At 37.0% G+C, this 22153-nt stretch overlaps 1 protein-coding gene across 1 annotated transcript in view; it reads right to left on the reverse strand.

Annotated features, from left to right (window-relative positions):
• Positions 1-314: 314 nt before the first annotated feature.
• DPYD (dihydropyrimidine dehydrogenase) overlaps positions 315-22153 on the reverse strand; it is a 1117863-nt gene continuing 1096024 nt past the window's right edge. Inside the window, exons 21-22 of the mRNA XM_007936128.1 lie at positions 3030-3170; positions 315-485 (exon numbers count right to left, since the gene is read on the reverse strand). Of these exons, the coding sequence (XP_007934319.1) occupies positions 315-485; positions 3030-3170 (312 nt within the window). The remainder of the gene's footprint in view (positions 486-3029; positions 3171-22153) is intronic.

Genomic DNA, 22153 nt, shown 5'->3' on the forward strand with positions numbered 1-22153 from the left:
AAAGACGGAGCACAGCACAGGGCAATTTGGCAACCGTCCTATTAATTGCCACAGAAAAGTTAATATATTTCACAATGGACAACTGACTGTGAACATCTAATTAACTGTTACACAATTATTTAACAACTACCCTCAGAAAAGAATTATTATATTTCATGGACATCAATTGAATGGTCACTGGCATTATACACTTATTTATTTAGAAATGATATACTGTTTAATTTAGAAAGAGCTGAAAATAATGATCATAATTAGAAGAAAATCAGCATATGTAGGTGTCATCAAAGTTCACAGCAACTGTTTCACAAATCACCTTAACACACCGGATTCACAGCTAAGGGTAAGCCTCTCTTTGGTTCATAAGGTGTTGTCCTGGAAACCATTTTGATGCAGTCGATAATAGGGCAGACACTGAGACACAGAGTACAGCCTGTACAAGTGTCAGTAACAGTGGGCAGGTGGGTTTCTGGATCAAATTTTATAGCCTGCAAACAGAAATAAAGGGCATTGATGTCACTGCCCACAAAGGTCAAGACTGTCCCCATTTAAGCATCAACATTTTCTCTACTGCAGTGGAGCTACACTTCCAGACAACTACTCCCAGCACTGTGGTGCAACTATAGCAACAGCTGAACTGCCAGAGTGGAGGGAAAAAATAAAGAGAGAGAGAAAGAAAAGAAATACTTTAAAATTAGAAACAACAATGTTTTAAATCCTTTAGAGGTATTTTTCTTTGTTGTGTGAGGAAAATATTTCATAACATAGTAATTCTCTAGTTTTCTTGGTTCCTAGCACAGCTCTGGTCTTTCCAGACTTACCAGGATGGTTGTTTTCCACCTGAGGATGATGGAGGTGCTATCTTTCACACGTCTGTCCTCCTCCTCCCATTCACATTCCTTGTTCTCAACAGTGGAAAAGTGTCACCAGCAGATGAGGCAACAAATGGATTTACTTGGATTTCAAAAAATGCATGTCGCTTTTAGAAGAAAGCAGTGGAAAACTCACTCAGTTTAAGAGTGAGCTTGGACATGTAAGGATTTTCGTGACAATTTCAGGGACTGTCCATCACACAGCAAGAAAAGCACTGAACCGGGAGCCAAGACACCAAGCTTCCCGGCCCCACCCTGATTTTACTCAGCTGAGAACCAGGGCAAGGCCAATGGCACTGAAGCTACTCAGAATATTATTCTCAAAATTCCAAGGTGGGAGCCAAAACTTCTAAGATTCAAGATATTAGAACCCTGATGATACCATGATTTTAGTTATAGGACTTCTTGACTTGTTCTTGACTGATTAATTTTGGAAAAGATGAAGCTGAAGTGAATGAAATATGATTATCATGTTCAAAAAACTTAGAAATACTTCTCAGTCAGAAAAAAAAATGAATTGGATAGAAAATGGTTTCAAATTAACTCAGGAGCAAGAGTTTTTTTAATTAAAATATGTTTTTAAGATCTCTATTAGATGGTTCTAGAATATTCAGGATCCTGTCGTGAGCAACTTGGGATCTATTGCCAGGTGAAGTAAGGTGAGTAAGTTTCCATTTTTTAGATAGGGCATTTTATTTATTTAGAAAATGCTACTTATTAAAAGGATATTATTTGACTTTACTATACTTCTTTATAGGAGCTCTGCTGGTGTATGCCTAAGGCACTTGACTGCTAACCAGAGGCTGGTGGTTCAAATCCAACCAGCCACTCCTCAGAAGGAAGATTGGGCAATCTACTTCTATAGAGATACTGCTTTGGAAATCCAAGGAGGGGTCACTATGAGTCAGATCTGACTCCATGGCAGTGAGTTTGGTTTTTGGTTTTGCATACTTCTTTGTAGCTTGATGAGCCTAACTAATGAAAATATTTTTCTGTAGTTTTTAACAGTTTTAATGTGACCTTGTATTTTGCTTTCTCCAAATGCCATTATGGTAGGTGGGGTGAGGGGTGGTGGCAGTGGAGAGGAAGCACTTACTTTCACAATAAACCAGGAAAACTTATGTTGAAAGGCATCATTTATGGTAACTATATTATCATGTTTTCATTCATTTCTAAAATTCAACCAGTTTAAGGTCATAGTGATGTCAAAATAATAAAAACAGCAGGTTAAAAATGTACACAAGATAATTGAAGAAGCAAATTAAACGACTATTTAATGCTTCCACAAAGATAAATTCATAGAATGTGTTTTCAAGAGAATAGCCTACTCTGAAGAGAGCCATATCCCTCCTTGGTCCTTCTTGCCCTGTGCAGACTCTCAGCAGCTGAGGGATGAGGAGTTATAGGAAGAATCATGGCTCATTTCAGGGGCAGGAAGACAGTGCTTTGGCTTTTCTTACTACAAAGGCTTTCCTGGGACCAACTTGGACAACAAGTTGGTGGGAAAGTGCTTTCCCTTTTTTTCTGTAGGAAAAGCCCAATAAATATTGAATGGAAAAGATTCTCTTTTGGCAGGAAAAATCACATTCTTGCAGGGTAATGGCAGTAAATTGTGGTTCTTTTTATTTTCTTATTATATTAAAGCATAATACTTTCATTATATTTGTGAAAAAAAAAAAGGAGCCCTGGTAGCCTAATGGTTAAGCTCTTGGCTGCTAACTGAAAGGTTAGCAGTTCAAATCCATGCAGTGGCTCTGTGGGAGAAAGACCTGTGATCTGCTTGTGGTAAAGATTATAGAAAAGACATCTTTATGAGGTAGTTCTACTCTGTCACATGGGGTTGCTATCAGCCGTAAGTTGACAGAACCAACAACAATGTTCGTAATGGTGTGTGTTTGACTTTTTTATGGGTGATGAAATGATATTAACATAATACTACTGCACGTTGAACAGTGGCACAGTTGTGGCTTTCCTCAAAACAAACAAATAAAAAACATACTACGTTATGAAGGTGAGAGGGCAGAAAGACATGCCAGTGCTGAGGAGAAGTTTTTGAAATCTGTTTTAAATCACGCACTTAGCAGAAGAGGATATATTTTGCCACAAAAGCAAGAAACGTGCCTCATGGAGTCTTTGTGCTAATGACAACAGAATTCCTACCTGGTAGCCAGAGTCATTGCAGGTCATGTAGCATTTACCGCAATTGATACACATTTCTTCATCGATCATAGCCACAACTTGCTCTTCAATGCTAAGTTCACCAAATGTTCCAAGGTACTTCAGTGCTTTTCCAATTACATCCTGAAAGGGAGACATTGAATTACTTAGGGTTTCATTTTAAGGCATTTCCAAATAATAATTTATACAGTCCAACTTTCCTTGTTTTTATATAATGTTGCATTATGTTAACCAAGGCAACTTTGAATATTGTAGTTCTCATAGCCATGCTTTTCAATATAATTATAGCTAAATACATGTCTCTTGTAAAAGATGGGCCATAGACATACCTAGCTTAGAAATACAAAACCTAATTAATGGCAATCAATAGATTTTCTACTAGATAATCTAAAAACAGTGTTTCTGTGAAGCACGAGATAGAAATGACACTCTTTTCAGTTGTCATGGCTTTTCCTCAATTTTGGACCTTGAAGAATCCTAAAGTAATGGAAAGGGTACAAAGGGTAATATATTAGATGACTTTACATTGCTAAGAAAGAGGGAGAAAAAGTGTGAATGTTATGTATTTGTCACTGTATTTGGATTCTGGATTTCATTTAGAAATGTAGTTGGGTAGCACCCCACCTGTCATGTCTTAAAGAGAATAATTCAGTATTAAAACATTCTAATTTATGCTAATTAATTAGGCTGATGTAATAGTTAAATAAGATGCTCTTTGACTTTTTAGGAAGTAGGATTTTCTTCATTCATCACTAAAGGTTTTTCATGCGGTTACACATTGCTTTGTTCTTCAATTAACTGGAAATATACTTAATATGTGAAGCAGAGATGATGTTTCATCAACAATAAGAAACACTTTGTTTCATAAAACAAAACAAAGAGTGTAACAATGTTTGTCAAATTAGTATGCTGTCAAGATGTTCTGCTTTTGTTTTCACTTTTAAAAAGAGAATCTTTTGTTTGAATGCAGAGTCCATGTTCAAGGAGGTTTGGCTCTTACCTAATGTTATCTTTCCATTGTCTCTTTGGTATTTTATTTTCTGTTCTTCTTTTTATGACCGTGGCTATCCTTCTTTACTTTATTATTATTATTGTTTCTATTTGAGCCTAAATAACAATGCTTTCATGTCCACAAGCTTTCAAACTGAAAAGTTTACATTATTGTATACAGTGCATTTGTGCATTTCTTGGTGGGTAAGATGATAGAAAACTTCGTACTGCCCTCACTATTTTCTTTCCAATGTGCTAAAGGTATAATTTCATCTGTACTTCAGTCTATTTGAGGTGGGCACTTGATGTCCAAATCAATATCTCCATCCTGAATTGCCCTCACAAACTCAAGATCTACATTTATCAGCTGCATGATGAGCATTGTCACAAGAAATTGGCACCTCACATTCAACACAGACTGAATTTATCATCATTGACACAAAACCGGCTCTTCCTTCTGATTTTATTAGTTTTGTGAACAGTAGTAGGATTTTCTAGTCGCTGAATTTTGAAATTCCACATTTGTGTTTCACTACAACTTTTCTCTGCTCCGACATCTCATCTTTATCAAGTCTTCTGAGTTTAGCATCTATAATCTTTGAATCCATTTTCCAGGTCTATCTTGTTTAACAATTATCAATTTATGTCCCACTATTTTTCATGTAGTTGCATGGGCCTATGTGATGAGTCTTATCCTCATATCATTCTCTCTATCCCAGTCTACCTATTACATGTTATCACCTTAATCTAGGCATAAAGGCACAGGCTAAATTTCCTGTTAACTCGACTCAAAAATCTATTGAATTAAATACAACCTCACTAGGATGGCATTTAAGGTTTCCTACCAAAATGTTTTTGTCAATTTTATTGCTCACTTCCAATCACCTTGTGCTTCAGCTACACTGGACTTATATTCCCACATTGAATACACTTTTTAAATGACTTCCCAGGGGCCTAATTTTGTCTTGTCCTCTGCCTGGAATGCCCTTCCCTCATACCTCCACTTAAAAAACAAACAAACAAAAAAACTTCTACATTCTTCAAAGACATCTTAAATACTCCTCCTTCATGAAGATTTCCTGAATCCTTTCTTTTCTAACCAATGTGAAGAGGTGAACATCCCCCTTTCTCTGTTCCCTTTCCTCTTTCCTTCCCTTGACTGCTCCCCTTTCTCCTCACCCTCTCTATCTCCTCTCCCCAACCTCTGTCTTTCTTTTTTTGATGGCCTATAACATTTTGTTTGTAGCTATTTTGTGAAACTATTGATAATAGATAACTTCTCAGTCCTTATTACGTATCAGGTCACTGCTATTATTTTAAAATATTTTGTCAGTGAAATATTACCCTTGTTTATAGATGATGCTACAAGTGAGACTCCAGGTACAAAATGTAAATGTTTAAGCAGGGAATCTGCTGCAAAAGACCTCTTTAAAGTGTCAAAGAGGAAAGATGTCACTTGGGAAGACTAAGGTGTCCCTGAACCAAACCACTGTCTTTTCAATAGCTTCATATGCATAAGAAAGCTGGACGATGAATAATGAAGACTGCAGAAGATTGATTCATTTGAATTGTCATGTTGGCGAAGAAAACTGAATGTAACATGGACTGCCAAAAAACAAACAAATCTGTCTTGGAAGAAGTACAGCTGGAATGTTGCTTAAAAGAGAGAATAGCTAGCCTTTGTTTCACATACGTTAGTCATGTTGTCATAAGGGACCAGTCACTGGAGAAGGATAGATACCATGCTTGGTAAAGTAGATGGTTAGCAAAACAGAGGAAGACCCTCAAAGAGATAGCTCGACACAGTGGCTGCAAAAATAGGCTCAAGCATGGCAACGACTGTGAGGATGGCACAGGATCAGCCGATGTTTTGTTCTGCTGTAGCTAAGGTCACTATGAATCGGAACCGACTAGATGGCACCTAACAACAACAACAAAACAGAGATTCAGACCACTGCGGCTTGACTTCAAATACCACGATCAAAAGCACTCTACTATGCTGACTCATGTGTTATCTATTTAGTAAAGTCTACTTCATGTCCAGGAGCTCTGGTGGTGTAGTGCCTAAGGCAATCTCACTGCTAACCAGAAGGCTGGCGGTTCAAACCCACCAGCCCACTTTCGGAAGGAAGGTTGGGCAATCTACTTCCGTAATGATACCGCCTTGGAAACCCAAGGAGGGGTCGCTATGAGTTGGGTCCGACTCAATGGCACATAACAACAACAACTATTAATGTGAGATTCAGAAATGGATTTGAGCACTTTTTCAAATGTAAAATAGTGACAATCAAAATACTTGAATGTGTTTGGTAGTTTCTAATAATATTTTAACACATCAAATACATGAGATTGCTATCTGTCTATAAAAGGCTATTTATAAGTGATAGAAAACAATTTGTTCGCTCTAGTAAATAAATCAGTCAAAACAGTTGTTGCACTGAATCAAATCACACAGTGACTGAAATCATCAGTCAATATTCAAAAGATGATTAAACAAGAAGATCCCTATCCAGTCACCAATATTGCAAGACTTATTTCAAAAGAAGCAATGCATATTTCTAAGAAATTTTATTGTATGAAGCAAATCCACATTCTGAATATATTAAAGATGTCTTTTGCTCTGTGTTATAGATTGGTTTTGCCTTTTATTAAAACATCACAATTTAACGTGAAACTAAATAAAACAAGGTTCTTAGAGTCTTCAGAAGTTATTAGGACATGGTATTAAAATGTCTCCCCCTCATCAATACAGTTCTTTTGAACAATTGATTATTTTAATCTGGAAAAGGATAAAAGAATGACAACTCTTTTAAAATTATTTTGGAAAAGAATATCAGAAAAAAAGAATGATCATGCTATGTGATTGAAAATGTGGAAATTTGTTAAAAACCGAAAGCCTCTAGGTAGTACTGGAAGCTTATGAAGACCCTTGAGAACACATTTTGGAACTTGGAATTAGCTGAAAGATGCATATAATCAGTAAAACGCATATGGCTAGTTTAGTCCCTCTTGGACATACATCTGTGGAGATTAAGGGAACCTACATTCATTATTCCAAGCAGGGTGTCAATATACAGAGGTCAAAACATCTGCTGTAGCCATCCTGATTAAGGGAAATGCTTATGTGTGACCATGTGTGGAGAAAGCTTTGCTGAATTCTTTGAATTATAGATGATACATTTGATTTAAATAAAAGTCTTTACTAAATTAATGTACAGGGGAACAAAATTCTGAATCTTATCCTTGTCACTAGATTACACATTTGGGACTATCAAAAATACTTTTTGAAGAGAGACCTGTCAATATTTCTGGCTGATATAAAAAGTTTAGGGCCAAAGAGTTAGGAAATAGAAGATACCAATCCTATCACTGATGCATCATACTCAATTTATTTTGCTGACTAGGAATTTTGTTAGTTTGGAGCCTTTTTTAAAAAATAGCTAATGGATATATTTTCAAGTTGTAATTGTTATCTAGCATACTAACTTCCTCTTTTCAGCTGCAAGCCTTCTGTACATGTGATTAGTATACTTTGTACAATTCCTGTAAATAGTGCTGTTCAATGTCCAGGACCAAGGACAACAGTGGGAAATGTCTAAATATTTAAATCTTTAAATTACTACTATAGCTGTTCAATCTCCTTATTAGTACCATTATCAGTATTACATGTTCTTCTCTTATTACATTATATCCACTACTTTCCCTATCAAAATGGGAAATGAGATTATTGGTTTGTTCTCATTGGATTTACGTTGACTTTTAATAACTTTGTCCTTCATTCTGTTTTCCTTAGTCAAAAGTTTAATGATCTCTATAGAACTGCTGGTAGCATAGTGCCTAAGGCACTTGACTGCTAACCAGAAGGCTGGCGGTTCAAACCCACCAGCCTCTCCTCGGAAGGAAGATGGGGCAATCTACTTCCATAGTGATACTGCCTCGGCAACCCAAGGAGGGGTCGCTATGAGTCGGGGCTGACTCAACGGCACATAACAACAACAACAACATCAAACTGCAAAGGGTTTAGGTCTCCATCTTTCTGATCTATTTCTATTTTTATCTCCTCCCTTTGTCACGTCCACCATTTCCTTTTCTAAAGAACCAGGGGCTACATTCATGTTTTTAATATGTGGTAAAAGCAATCTAATAAACAAATACTTTAAAAAAGATGGCATACAATTCATTCTTGATCTTCTACAAACTGCCCTCTGGGCTAGGCAGCAGGGAAGAGGACTTTACAGTCAGAAAGTGAGTTCTTGAGTTTAAATTCAGAGGAAGCTGATAGCGAGACTCAATTTACATATGGTGACATGGGAGGGCAAAGACAAACCATGATTCTGGAAATTAGATTGAGAGAAGGGGGTTGGAACAGCAAATAAATCAAGAGATAAGATAGAAGCAAAGGAGAGACTCAGAATTGAAGTGAGAGAGGGAGGGTGGCATGGGAGGGGAAGGGGAGGGAAGGGAAAGCCAGGAGAACAAGAGAAAGGGATGGAAAGAGAGGGGAAGGGAGGGGAGCTTATTAGGGACAGAGAAAGACAGATAGGTGAGGTTTAGGTGTGACCAAGGTTAGTTCAGTACAGATCTGTAGCAAAGATGATGGTATTCTTTTTATGTGGGGTAGTCTCAGTAACAAGTTTTTGCCAGAAATTTTAGATTTAAAATCAGTTAAAGATGCTAAGTGTCTTTTTACCATATCATTATCTGTCTTAGGCTGCAACTCTCAAGCATGTTTTTCCTGCCTTTTTTCAGTTTTAAGAGCATTCTCTATGGGGATGACAGAATTAGAATAGGAATGCAATCGTTCTTTCTAGCTGTAATTTTGCAGTATACTACCTGCTATAAGTAGTGGGTATATTTTCTTCTTTTTGCTTTTAAGAGAAAAAAAAATACATTTCCATTTTTGTTAATATTTTCTTCAAATTCAAATCATTTCAGGCTTTAACACTCTGGGCCCATCCTTAAATCTTGATGCTACTCTTATGTAGTAATTTTCCATAACACGATCTGCCTTTTCTCATATGACTGCTAACCACAGAATATTCTAAATGCTTAATCCTCTTCTTCTTCCTTGGGATACTTAATAATTATATCATCAAGTTTCCACTTGAGGGCTTCTCATTCTTTGTTATCTACCTATATGTTAGAGTCTCTAACTATGGCATTATATCTATTGTTTTCTTTGAACTTCCTGAAATTAGATTTGTTAAAGGTGGGATACTGCTGCATCAGTTGCAGCAGCATACTGACAGAGAATTTCCAGAAATTCAAGCTGGATTCAGAAAAGGATGTGGAATGAGGGATATTGCTGCTGCCAGATGGATCTTGGCTGAAAGTAAAGAATACCAAAAGAATCCAAAGGCATTTGACTGTGTGGATCTTAAAAAAATTATGGATAACGTTGTGAAGAATGGGGCTACTGGTATCCTTAATTGTCTTCATGAGGAGCCTGTACATAGACAAGAAGACTGTTGTTCAAACAGAAAGAGGGGGTATTGCATAGTTTAAAATCAGGAAGGGTGTGTGTCAGGGTCATATCCTTTCACCATACTTATTCCATCTGTATGCTGAGCAAATAATCTGAGAAGCTGGACTATATGAAAAAGAATACAGCATCAGGAGTGCAGGAAGACTCATTAACAACCTGAAATATGCAGATGACACAGCCTTGCTTGCTGAAAGTAAAGATGACTTGAAGCACTTTCTGGTAAAGATCAAAGACTACACTCTTCAGTATTGATTATACCTCAACATAAATAAAACAAAAATCCTCACAACTGGACAAATAAGCAACATCAGGGTAAATGGAGAAAAGATTGAAGTTGTCAGGGATCTCATTTTACTTGGGTCCACAATCAACACCCATGGATGCAGCAGTCAAGGAATCAGACGTCTTACTGCACTGGGCTAATCTGCTGCCAAAAGACCTCTTTAAAGGGTTAAGAAGCAAAGATGTAACTTTGAAGACTAAGGTGTACTTAACCCAAGCCATGGTATCTTCAGTTGCTTCATATGTGAAAGCTGGAAGATGAATAAGGAAAAAGGAAATAGAGTTAGTTGATGCCTTTAAGTTGTGGTGTTGGCAAAGAATACTGAAAATATTATGGACTGCCAGAAGAACAAACAAATCTGTCTTGGAAGAAGCATAACCAGAGTGCTTGTTAGAAGCAAGAATGGCCAGACTTCGTCTCACCTACTTTGGGAATGTTGTCAGAAGGGGCCATTCCCTGGAGAAGGATATCACGCTTGGTAAAGTGGAAGGTCAGTGAAAAAGAAGACTCCTAACAAGATGGATCGACAGTGGTTGCAACGACGGGCTCAAGCATAGCAAGGACTGTGAGGATGGTGCAGAACTGGGTAGTGTTTCATTCTGTTGTCCATAGGATCACCATGCATCAGAACTGACTCGATGGCACCTATCAACAATGAAGGTAGGATAGTGGTATATCCAAGCTCAGCCTTCCTTTCCTTGGCCTAATGAATTCTAAGTTGATGTTGGATAGTTACTTTCCTTCAAGATTTCTTTAGCTGCCATTTTCCCCAAACAGATTTTTACAAGGAGGCAGAAATAAGCCAAGTGCCAAAAGTCCCCTCATTGCTTCCCTCTTCCTCTCTCCTTTGTGAGATTAAATTTCCACAAGGCAATTCAATAATTTTTCACATGTTTTGCCTTTAGTGGAGTATGATTTTCATCTGAAATCTGTGAAGGCTTACGTTGCTCCTCTATCTTGCCTGTCCATATTAACCATCTGGTTACAAGGCCTCTGATGTAGTCCCAGGAAAACATTTCTGGTTTCCTTTCATTTCCCTCTCATGCAGCTGCTTCCTCCATGCAACACCCTCAGGTTTGTGGATTTCCATTCATGAGTATATCTTTTTGACATATACTGCTCCTCCCCAACTTTCTGATGACACCTATTTATTCCAGGCAAGATATACCTTTCCATTGCCTATTCTAGCTAGGAATCACATCTCAACAAATCCCCATAATACATAAGAGATTATGTTTACCAAATTTGCTTGTTTTTCAAAATTCAGTTTGATAACTGTTCATCTGTAATTTGGTACATAGATGACTGAGAATATTAGTGTTGTCCCAGTCCATTTTTCTCTGGCATCTACTGAAAATTGCTGGGCAAGTCTTCCACTATTTTTCTTTCTGTGCCATCCCTTTTATGCTCTAGAGTATCTAAGATGATCGTACAGCTTTATCTGAGTACTTTTCTCCTTCCTCTCACAATTCAATTGAAATAATAAACCACTCGATCAGGCTGACTGGTCTCCTGCCAACCTCGTCTTGCCAGTCTTATGAGATGCAGTCCATCTCTTACTCGAAGCAGCAGGAAGAACAGATGAAAATATCACTAGTGTCCCTAAATCATTCATTTTCCTACCCAGAAATTTAAAGACCTTAGAGATACATTCCAGGCTTCATAAAGAGAATGAGAATTAATTGTCATGTATATCGACAGAAGTGGGACCATATATATCAACAGAAGTGGAAAGTATTTGGTGGACTTTATGTTTTGGCAAACTCTCAAGTCTCTGTTACATGCTGCTTGGGAATAAAGCATGTTTCTCATTTAGCCAGGCCAAACGTGCACACTGTCACTTCAGTTCTCCTTAGCCAGGGGACAAAACTGTCTCCTGCTGGAGGCAGTGCCTGGTGTCTTTCTCTATCAAGAGCTTCTTTTGAAGGTCTTGGTTCATCTTTTAGAAGGAGACCTGAACACCTATTGCAGGGGCCAGGTCTTTTTTTGTTCTATTATCTTATTCTTTCCTTATTCTAAGACTTCCAGCATTGTTTATGATTGCTCTCTTCCTTCAGAATCATCTTTCTGATTCCTTCACATAATCAGAGCTTCAAAATATTCCCATGTGCATAGTAAGTGCTATGCCATTACATAACGGGAATCAACATGTGGGAGTGATAAAGAGATACTTGACTAGCTACCAGGCTGTCACTGGGGCCTCACACCCCGGCAGATGATTAAGATCCCCTGCCTTTCTTTAGCTTCCAGGGAGGCATGGAGAAGTTGGATAGCACATTGGTTCACAAAGACTTCTGGTTCTTAAGGACTCCGTAATCATAACATAACACTGGGAATAACCATTCTTGAATGCTCCAGCTGAAATTCTTAGCAATTCAATCAGTACATACTCTTACTCTTTTATGCTTGTTAAATTAAGACCAATCAAGAAAACTGAACTTAAAGCACTATTGCCTTTCAGTTCTCTTTTTTTCTGAAGCAGTATTGAACAAAAGAATAAGCTTAACATTCAGTTTACCACTTGGATGCCACTATCTGATAGAGTCAGGAATATCGTATTGAGTTTAAGGTCCCATAGTTGCATGCTATTCCAAGTATGCTTGAACTCCCAGCTTCACAAATATACTTATCTATTTTTTTTCCCTCTCTTCTCTGTGAGAGACAGCATAGGACATTGTTTAATGGCCCAAGTTGTAGAATTAGATTTCAAAATCAAATATTAGCTTAGCTATATTCTTAGCTGTGTGACCTTGGGAAAGTTCTTTAACCTCTCTGTTTGTTAATTTCTTAATCAATAAAATAGGAATATTAAGTGTACCTCATAGTTACGGTGAGGATTAAATTACTTGATTCACAAGCACATAGAATAATGCCTGGAACTCTGGAACCTCATAAGTACTTCATAAATATTAGCTTTTATTATCAATTCTCTGCTTAATTAACACTAATTTATTAAAATCTATTTTAAATATCACCATCTCTTTGAAGCTTTCCATAATTACCCAAGGCAGAACTAATCCCTTTTACTCCTCTGTGTTCCCAAAGCATTTTGTACATATCTGATTGAACTGTAAATAATTTCTAACATGTGTCTTTTTCCCCTGCTAGACTATGAGCTTCATAAGGGTAGATTTCTTTCTTTCTTTTAATTCATGTCATATGCCTAGTTTCTAGCACAGTTTCTGGTTTGCATGAGTGCATAATAAATATATATTAGTACTACAACTCCACTGAGCTTGCAATAAACCCTGAGCCTTGGACCATGCCTTGTATGTATTTGGAATCTCCCACCGTCCTTAGCACACTGCTAGTCACATAGCAAATACTCAGTAAATACTTGTTGATTGACTGATACTGAAACTGACTACTTCTGAAGCTATAGACCATTAAATCATATCTGAGGCATCTAAAAAAGGGAAAAAGAACAAAAGATGAGATATACTGAGCATGGATTGCTTAGAAATAATATGGTCACATTCATAACCATAGAAGATGTAGTAGATTACAAATTTGAATGCATCATTGAAAAACTTGTTCAAACACGAGGGGCTTAGTTAAGTTTGTGGGGCACTAGGGCTCTCTGTCTAGCAGATGGGGAATAATGTACTGTGCTAGCTGAGAGGATAAACAAAGCAATGTCATGGAGTTTAAACTATTGAACAGAGGAATCTATAAAGAGGCCAGCAGAGAGGAGGGAAGAAACAAGCTAAAATAAACAGATGGATGGACATAGAAAATATTAAGCATGAAAACAGATAATCCAGGCCCTCCAGGAAATAAGGAGGAAGGAAAAATGGTATGTCAGGAACAGAAGAAACACTGTAGGGAAAATCACAAAAGTAATAAAGAAGCAGTAGAGAGAAGTACATAGCATGCCTGGGTATGTGTGCTAGGGGGAAAAAAGAGGGCAAGATGCAATCCCTAAGAACATGCAGAGAGAAAATGAGTCTTAAAGGGAACGTAGCTGTTTAATTCAATGGTGACTGAACAGCCACACAGCCAGATCATCCAGATGGGGTCTGAAATAATGGGCAAAGGGGCAGGGGACTCATTATGAAAATGACAATAACTGTGGCTCTTTACATTTGAATAGAACTGTGCTGTATACAACGCTTTGCACACATCATTTCATTTAAAACAATAAATATAATTGAGGCCTTTCTGACACCTTGTAGTATTTATTCTCTCTCCTGCAACCTCTCTCCTGGATTGTTACAATAGCCTTCTAACTGGTCTCTCTGCTTCTGCCCTTGTCTCTCTAGGGTCCTGTATCAACACCACAGCCAGAACAATCCTTTGAAAAATTAAGTCAGATCATGTCATTCTTCCTTTCAGAAAGCCTTCCATGGTTTCCAGTCAGGCACTTTCCCATCTCAGAGTCTTTGCATTTTTTTTTTTTTTTAAATTTTATTGTGCTTTAGGTGAAAGTTTATATGGCAAATTAGTTTTCCAATCAAGAGTTCATACATACATTATTCCGTGACATTGGATGCCGTCCTGGCAACCTGTTACCACTATCCCTATTTCTTCCCTGGATTCTGTTTCTTTTTCCTGTGTCCCTGTTCCTCTCTGTCTTCTCATCTTTGGTTTTGGGCAAACGTTGCCCCTTTGGTCTTGAACAGTTGATTGTTTTAAAAAGCACATTCTTCACAGGGGTTATTGTTTGTTTTATAATCCCATGTATTATTTGGCTGACAGGTGGCCTCTGGGAATGTCTTCAGTTTCAAGTTAGAAGGTTGTTTCAGAGCAATAGTCTTAGGGGTTCCTCTAGTCTCTTTCAGAGCAGTTAGTCTTGTCTATTTTGTTTGTTTGTTTTCCTCTCTTGAATTTTGTTCTGTATTTTTTACCCATTCTAACGGTTTCTTCTACTATGGTTTTGGCTACATTGGTTGGTAGTGGTAGCTGGGCATCATCTAGTTCTTCTGGTCGCAGGTTAGAGGAGGCTGTGGTTCATGTGGGCCATTACTCTTTGGGACTAATTGCTTCCTTGAGCGGTTTTTCTCCTTTGCTCCAGGTGGGAAGAGACCAACAGTGGCTTCTTAGATGGATGCTCACAAGATTTTAAGATTAGGATTAGAACATTATCTTTATGAGCTGTGTTTTGCCAAATGATGGAGATGTCCCCTGAGACTATGGTCCTAGCCTTCAAGTCCAGAGTTTCAAATATGATGTCTAAGTAGTTTCTAAAACTGTGTCCCTTGTGTACTCTTACTATATATATGAGTATATGTGCAGGGTTTTCAAAAATGAGTGTACAAATATCCATCACTATACCTATTCACAGGTATATTCCTGTACTACCTCTATCATCTATTTAGCAAAATATTGATATATGTTTCTACTCACAAATTATTGTTAGTTATTACTGCTGTCACAGGATTGTTTATGTTATAGCATTAACCATAGTTGTCATTTATTCTTGCATACCTGTCAGTGTCTTCTTTTGCCCTGTTCACACTGCACTGACTCCATCCCCCCTCCCGTTGTGTACTGTCTTTCCCTTCACCAGAATTAATGCTTTAATGCTTGTCTATGATCTAGTTAGTGATTCTCCCTTCCCTTCTTTGTAACCATCAAATAATGCTTCTTTCTATGCATAAACTGATTCTTGACTTTTTTTTATAATAGCGGTCTCATACTATATTTGTCTTTTTGTGTTTGACTTATTTCATTCAGCATAACATACTCCAGATTCACCCATGTTGTGATATGTTTCATGGTTTCATCATTATTCCTTATCATTGCATAGTATTCCATTGTATGTATATATTATAGGTTGCTTGACATTGAGGTTGTTTCCATCTTTCTGCTACTGTGAATAATGCTGCAATGAACATGAGTGTGCATATGTCTATTTGTGTCACAGCTCTTATTTCTCTGGGATATATACCTAGGAGTGGGATTGCTGGATTGTATGGTATTTCTATCTCTAGCTTTTTAATGAAGTGCCATATTGTTTCTCAAAGTGGTTATAACATTTTGCAGTCCAATAGGCAGTGTGTAAGAGTTTCAATATCCCCACAGCCTTGCCAGAATTGGTTGCTCTATTTTTTTTTTTTCTTTTTTTGGGTCAGTGCCATTATTGATTTGCAACTCTGATGGCTGATAATTGGGAGCATCTTTTCATGTGTTTGTTATCTGCCTGAATGTCTTCTTTGGTGAAGTGTCTGTTCATATCCTTTGTTCATTTTTTAATTGGATTGTTTGTCTTTTTGTTGTTGAGGTGTTGAAGTTTCTATAAATTTTGGAGATTAGACTCTTACTGGATATGTCATAGCCAAAACTTTGCTAGGTGCCATTGAGTCAGTTCTGATTCATAACGACTATGTAGAACGGAATGAAATATGCCTTGTCCTATGCCATCCTCACAATCATTGCCATGCTTGAGCCCATCATTCCAACCACTGTCTCAATCCATCTCTTTGAGGGTCTTCCCCTTTTTTCACTGATCCTCTACTTTACCTAGAATGATATCCTCCATCATGGATTGGTCCCTTCTGATAATATGAGCAAAGTACGAGAGAGAAAGTCTAGCCATTCTTGCTTCCAGGGCACATTCCAGCTATATTTCCTCCAGGACAGATTTCATTTGTTCTTGTAGCAGTCTATGGTACATTCAATATTCTTTACCAACACCACAACTCAAATGCATTAATTCTTCTGTGGTCTTTTTTATTCATTTTTTATTCTCACATGCATATGAAGCTACTGAAAATACCATGGCTTGGATGAGCTATACCTTAGATGTCAAACTGACATTTTTCCTTCAAAGTGTTAACACTTTGAAGAGGTCATTTGCAGCAGATTTCTTCCAAGTCTATAGGGTCTCTTTAGATTTTTGACAAAGTCTTTTGATGAATCTAAGTGTTTAATTTTTAGGGGATCAAAATTGTCTAATTTATCTTCTGTTGTTTGTGCATTTATAACTTTATTTGATATTTAATTTATGCCACATATTAGGGCCCTTAGCATAGTATTTATTTTTCCTTTATAATCTTTATAGTTTTAGGTTTTATATTTACATCTTTGATCCATTTTGAGTCTGTATATGGTGTGAAGTATGGATTTTGTTTCATTTTTCTGCAAATGGATATATAGTTTTGCCACTACCACTTGTTAAAGACACCTTCTCTTCTTCCTTTAATGGACTTCAACCCTTTGTTGATTAGCTGCCCACAGATGGATGGATTTACTTTGAGGTTTTCAATCTGTTCCACTGGTCTATGTGTCTGTTGCACCAGTACCAGGCTGCTTTGACTACTATAGTTGGGTAGTAGATGCTGAGATCGAGGCATGTGAGGCCTTCTACCCTGTTATTCTTATTCAGTGATGCTTTTCTTATTGAGGACTTCTTTCCTTTCCATATTAAGTTGGTAATTAGTTTTTCCATTTTCTTAAATAACGTTGTTGGCATTTGGATCAGCATTACATTATATTCGTAGATTGCTTTGGGTAGGATTCACATTTTCACAATGTTAAGCCTTCTTATCCATGTTTTCTCATTTATGTAGGCGTCTTTTTGTTTCTTGCAGTAGTGCTTTATAGTTTTCTTTGTATAAGTTTCGTACATCCCTAATTAGATTTATTCCTAATTCCTAAGTAACTTCTCTTTTTGAGAGCTATTGTAAATGGTATGGTTTTTCTGATCCTTTTCAGAATTCTCTTTGCTAGTGTAGAGGAATCCAACTGATTTTTGTATATTGATCTTGTACTCTGTCATTTTGCTGAAATCTTCTATTAGATCAGTAGCTTTATTGTGGAATCTGAGTTTTCTGTGTATATATTATCATGCCATTTGTGAATAAGGATAGTTTTACTTCTTCATGTATCAGTTTGTATACTCTTTATTTCCCTTTCTTTCTTTACTGCTCTCACTAGGCCTTCCATATTGTGTAAGGGTGGTGATAAAGGTCATTTTTGTCTTGTTCCCATTCTCAAGGGGGAATGCTTTTAGTCATTCTCTGTTGAAAATAATATTGGCTGTTGGTTTCATACATATATACCCTTATTTATGTTGAGGAATTTCCCTTCTATTTCTGTTTTGCTGAGAGTTTTTATCAGGAATGAGTTTTGGACTTTATCAATGCTTTTTCTTTATTGATTGAGATGATTATGTGGTTTGTGCCCTTTGTTTTATTTATATGGTGGACTTTGATTTTCTAATGTTCAACCATTCTTGCATACCTGGTATGAACCACACTTGGTCTTGATGTATTATTATTTTTTTGATATGCTGTTGAATTCTATTGGCTAGAATTTTGTTGAGAATCTTTGCATCTATATTCAAGAGAGAAATTGGTTCATATTTTTTTTAGTAGTGTCTTTGCCTGACTTTGGTATCAAGGTTATACTGGCTATGCTGGCTTCATAGAATAAATTAGGGAGTTTATTTTTTTCTTGTTGTTCTGGAATAAGTTGAGTAAAATTGGTGTCAACCATTTCCGAATGTTTTATAGAATTTTCCAGTGAAACCATCTGTGCCAGGGATTTTTGTTTTTACTCTTGGAAGTTCTTTTATGATCTTTTCCATTTCTTTTTTTTTTTTATGTGTGTTAGGGGCCTGCTCAAATCTTCTAACTCAGTTTGTGTTAGTTTGGATAAGTAGTGTGTTTCTAGAGGTTTGTCTATTTTTTCTAGATTTTCAAGTTTGTTGGAGTATAGTTCTTCATCATACTCTGTTATTACTCTTTTTATTTCATGTTATATGTTATATGTTATAACATCACCTATCCCATTTTTTATTTTGGTTATTTGCATCTGTTCATTCTTTTCTCTTGTCAGTTTGGCCGTTGGTTTGTTGATTTGATCGATCCTTTCAAAGAACAAACTTCTACTTTTGTTGATTCTTTCCATTATTTTCCTGTTTCATTAGTTTCTAGTCTAATCTTTATTTCCTTTCTTCAGGTTATTGTAGGCTTCTTGTTTTACTCTTTCTCTATTTGTTTGAGTTGTAGGGTTAAGCTATTTATTTTGACTTTTTTTTTTTTTTTTTAAATGTGTGCATTTAATGCTATTAATTCTTCTTTGAAACTGCTTTTGTTGTGCCCAAAGGTTTTAGTATGTTGTGGTTTCATCCCATTTGATGCTAGGAATTTCTAAATTTCCTTTTTAGTATATTCTATTCTGGTAGCATAGTGCCTACGGAACTTGACTGTTAACCAGAAGGCTGGCGGTTCAAACCCACCAGCCACTCCTCGGAAGGAAGGTTGGGCAATCTACTTCCGTAGTGATACTGCCTCAGAAACCCAAGGAGAGGTTGCTCTGAGTCAGGTCTGACTCGATGGCACATAGCAACAACAACAACAACATTACCCAGTTGTTTTAAAGCAAGGTGTTATTGAGTTTCCATGTATTGGATTTTTTCCCCTTGTTCTTCTCATTGTTAATTTCTAGCCTTGTAGGGTATGATCAGAGAAGAGGCTTTGTATTATTTCATTGTTTTTGAACTTATTGAGGCTTGTTTGTGGTCTACAATATAGTCTCTTCTGGAGAATGAGTCATGTGTATCGGAGAAGAATGTGTACTGTGCTGCTGTTGGGTGGAGTGTTCTGTATATGTCTATTTGGTTGAGTTCATTGATTATGTTGCTTAGATCTTCTATATCTTTGTGGAATACTTTTCTAGTTCTGTCCTTTTTAACAAAATTGTGTTAAAATCTCTTACTATTATCATGGAACTGTCTATTTCTACTTTTCAATGCTGGTAAGAGTTTGCTTTTTGTAATTTGGAGCTCTGTCATTGGGTGCATAGATGTTTATTATTATGTCTTCTTGGTGAGTTGATTTTTCAATCATTATATAATGCATTTATTTGTGTCTTGTAATGGATTTTGACTTAAAGTATATTTTGTCACTGATTAATACTGCCAATCCTGCTCTTTTTTGATTGGCAACATATCAATGGTTCATGGGTTTTTTTTTTAATCCATTCTGCCAGTTGACAGGTCCATATAAACCATTTTCTATCTTTGTTTTCCTTAATTTTCTTGAATTCTTTTTATTTATGGGTTTTCATTTCCTTCACTATTGCTGATTTTGTCTTTACTGAGTCTTTATAATTTTCTTCTTTTTTATTTTGGTGAGTAGGTTTATTAATTTTTTTTTTTTTTTTATAGTTACTCTGAGATTTACCTTTATCTTCCTAAATTTAAAATAGTCTCTTATTTCTTGATATCGCCTTGGCATCTTCTCCATATGGAACTTCTAGACTACACTATTTATTCCCCTTTTTTGTTTCAAAGGTCTCATTTACAAATTGACATCTCTGGTTCCCTGTTTTCAGTTTTTTGGCTTTATTTTACTTTTGAAATTTGTTTGGGTTGGTATCTGGGTGATGCTGTTGTATGTCTAAATCTCAGATTGTGGTGTGATGTCACTGGTTCTGTTTCAAGGATTCCCTTTAATGTGTCTTATAAGCTGACTCTTTTTTATTTTTTTCCCAGATTCCCTTACTTTCTTTTTAACTGGGAATGTTTTAGTTTTACCATTCTATTTTAGGATAATTTTGCTGGATATATTATTCTTGGTTGCTGTCTTGGTTTTCTAGTGCTGTTTAACAGAAATATCACAAGTGGATAGCTTTAACAAACAGGAATTAATTCTTTTACAGTTTAAGAGGCTAGAAGTCTGATTCAGAGTGCCAGCTCTAGGGGCTAGGTGAAGGCCCTTTGACCTTGGGCTTCTGCTCTGCCTCTTGTTCCAGGTCCACTGGAGTTGGAGGCCTCACCTACCTCACACAGCTCCTGGCTGCTGAGGCTGCTGAACCAAGATTGGCAAGTAAAAATGGCATAATTCCAAGATCAGCAGGCAACATGGTCGGCCACTGTTCAAGTCTGGGACAATCCTAGGATCAGCAGGCAACATGACAGGCCACTGGTTCAAGTCCAGGAACTGGAGATGAAAACTACTAGTTAAGTTTGTGTGTCAACTTGGCTGGGCCTGGTTGAGTGGCTAGGCAGCTGGATATAGTTATTCCCCACAGTGAGACTGGTAATTAATTCCATGGTGGAATCTGTTGTAGAAGCTGAGTAGCTGCTTTAGGGATGTGGTTTGCTTCCCACATATAAGAAGCAGCATTGTGAATGGTCTCTAGCTAATGGCACACTTGAATGCTACATGTAGCTGAGTTTTCAGCAGCCTGCCATGCTCTGCTGATCTTGGGACTTTCAATGGACTTGAAAATGGACTTGAATCAATGGCCTGCCAAGTTGTTTGGTTACATTGAGACTGTGCCTTTTTACTTGTCAACCTTGGGTTTGTCAGCCTCAGCAGCTGGCAGCTGTGTGAATAAAGAAAAGCCTCCAGCTTCAATGGGCTGAAAGCAGAAGGCAGATCTGAAGCCCAAGGCTGAGGGACTTTCACCCAGCTCCTAGAGCCTGGCACTTTGAACTTGTACTTAAAGCCTCCAAACTGCAAGAGAATAAACTGTTTGTTAAAGCCATCTTATTCTTGTCAGAGTGGCATTAGGTAACCAAAACAAAGACAACCAAATGCAAGATATTATCTATAGATACTGGAAGCAGGCCACATCCCGAAAACAACTCTCCCTCTACTGATTAACTCCCTACAGAAGATTCTACCATGGAGGTGATTACACCATGTCCAATCTCATCATGGGAAATAACTACATCCAGGTGCCAAGCCACTCAAAATCATGGCCCAACCAAGTTAATAACCTTAACTACCATGGCTGGCAATTATTTTTTTTTCAGGGTTTTACATATGCCATTCCACTGTCTTCTCCCTGTACAGTTTTAGCTGAGAAATTATGGCTTAGTCTCACTGGTGCCCTTTTGTATATGGTTTTTCATTTTTTCCTGAGCTTCTCTCTGAATTTTCTTTGTCTTTGGTTTTGGAATGTTTGATTATGATATGTGTTTATGACTTTCTTTTGGAGTCTGTCCTATATGAGGTTCTTTGAATTTCTTGGATAGAAATCTCATCTTTTGTGATACTAGGGAAGTTTTCTGCCAACAAATTTTCAATAATTCTGTGCTTTTTTGTCTCCTCCTGTTTTGGGATTCCAATCATGTTTAAAATACTCTTATTCATAGTGTTCCATATAACTCTTAGGCTTTCCTCATTGTTCTTCATTCTTTTTGCTAACTGTTCTTCAAACAAATTACTATCAGGAGATTTGTCTTCTATTTTGATGATTCTAACTTCCATTGATTCAATTCTATTTCTACGTCCTTCCATTGAGCTGTCTCTATTTTATTGTTAATCTTCTGGATTTCTACTTGCTATTTTTGTATGGCTGCTAATTGTTTATTTTGTCATTTTGTTCTTGTACTCTTTTCTTGAATTCTTTTAGACTTTTGTCTGGGTTTTCCTTGGATTTTTCTGTTTT

The sequence above is a fragment of the Orycteropus afer genome, unplaced genomic scaffold (assembly GCF_000298275.1).
Source record: "Orycteropus afer afer isolate SDZICR_OR568_19922 unplaced genomic scaffold, OryAfe1.0 scaffold00033, whole genome shotgun sequence".
NCBI lineage: Eukaryota > Metazoa > Chordata > Mammalia > Tubulidentata > Orycteropodidae > Orycteropus > Orycteropus afer.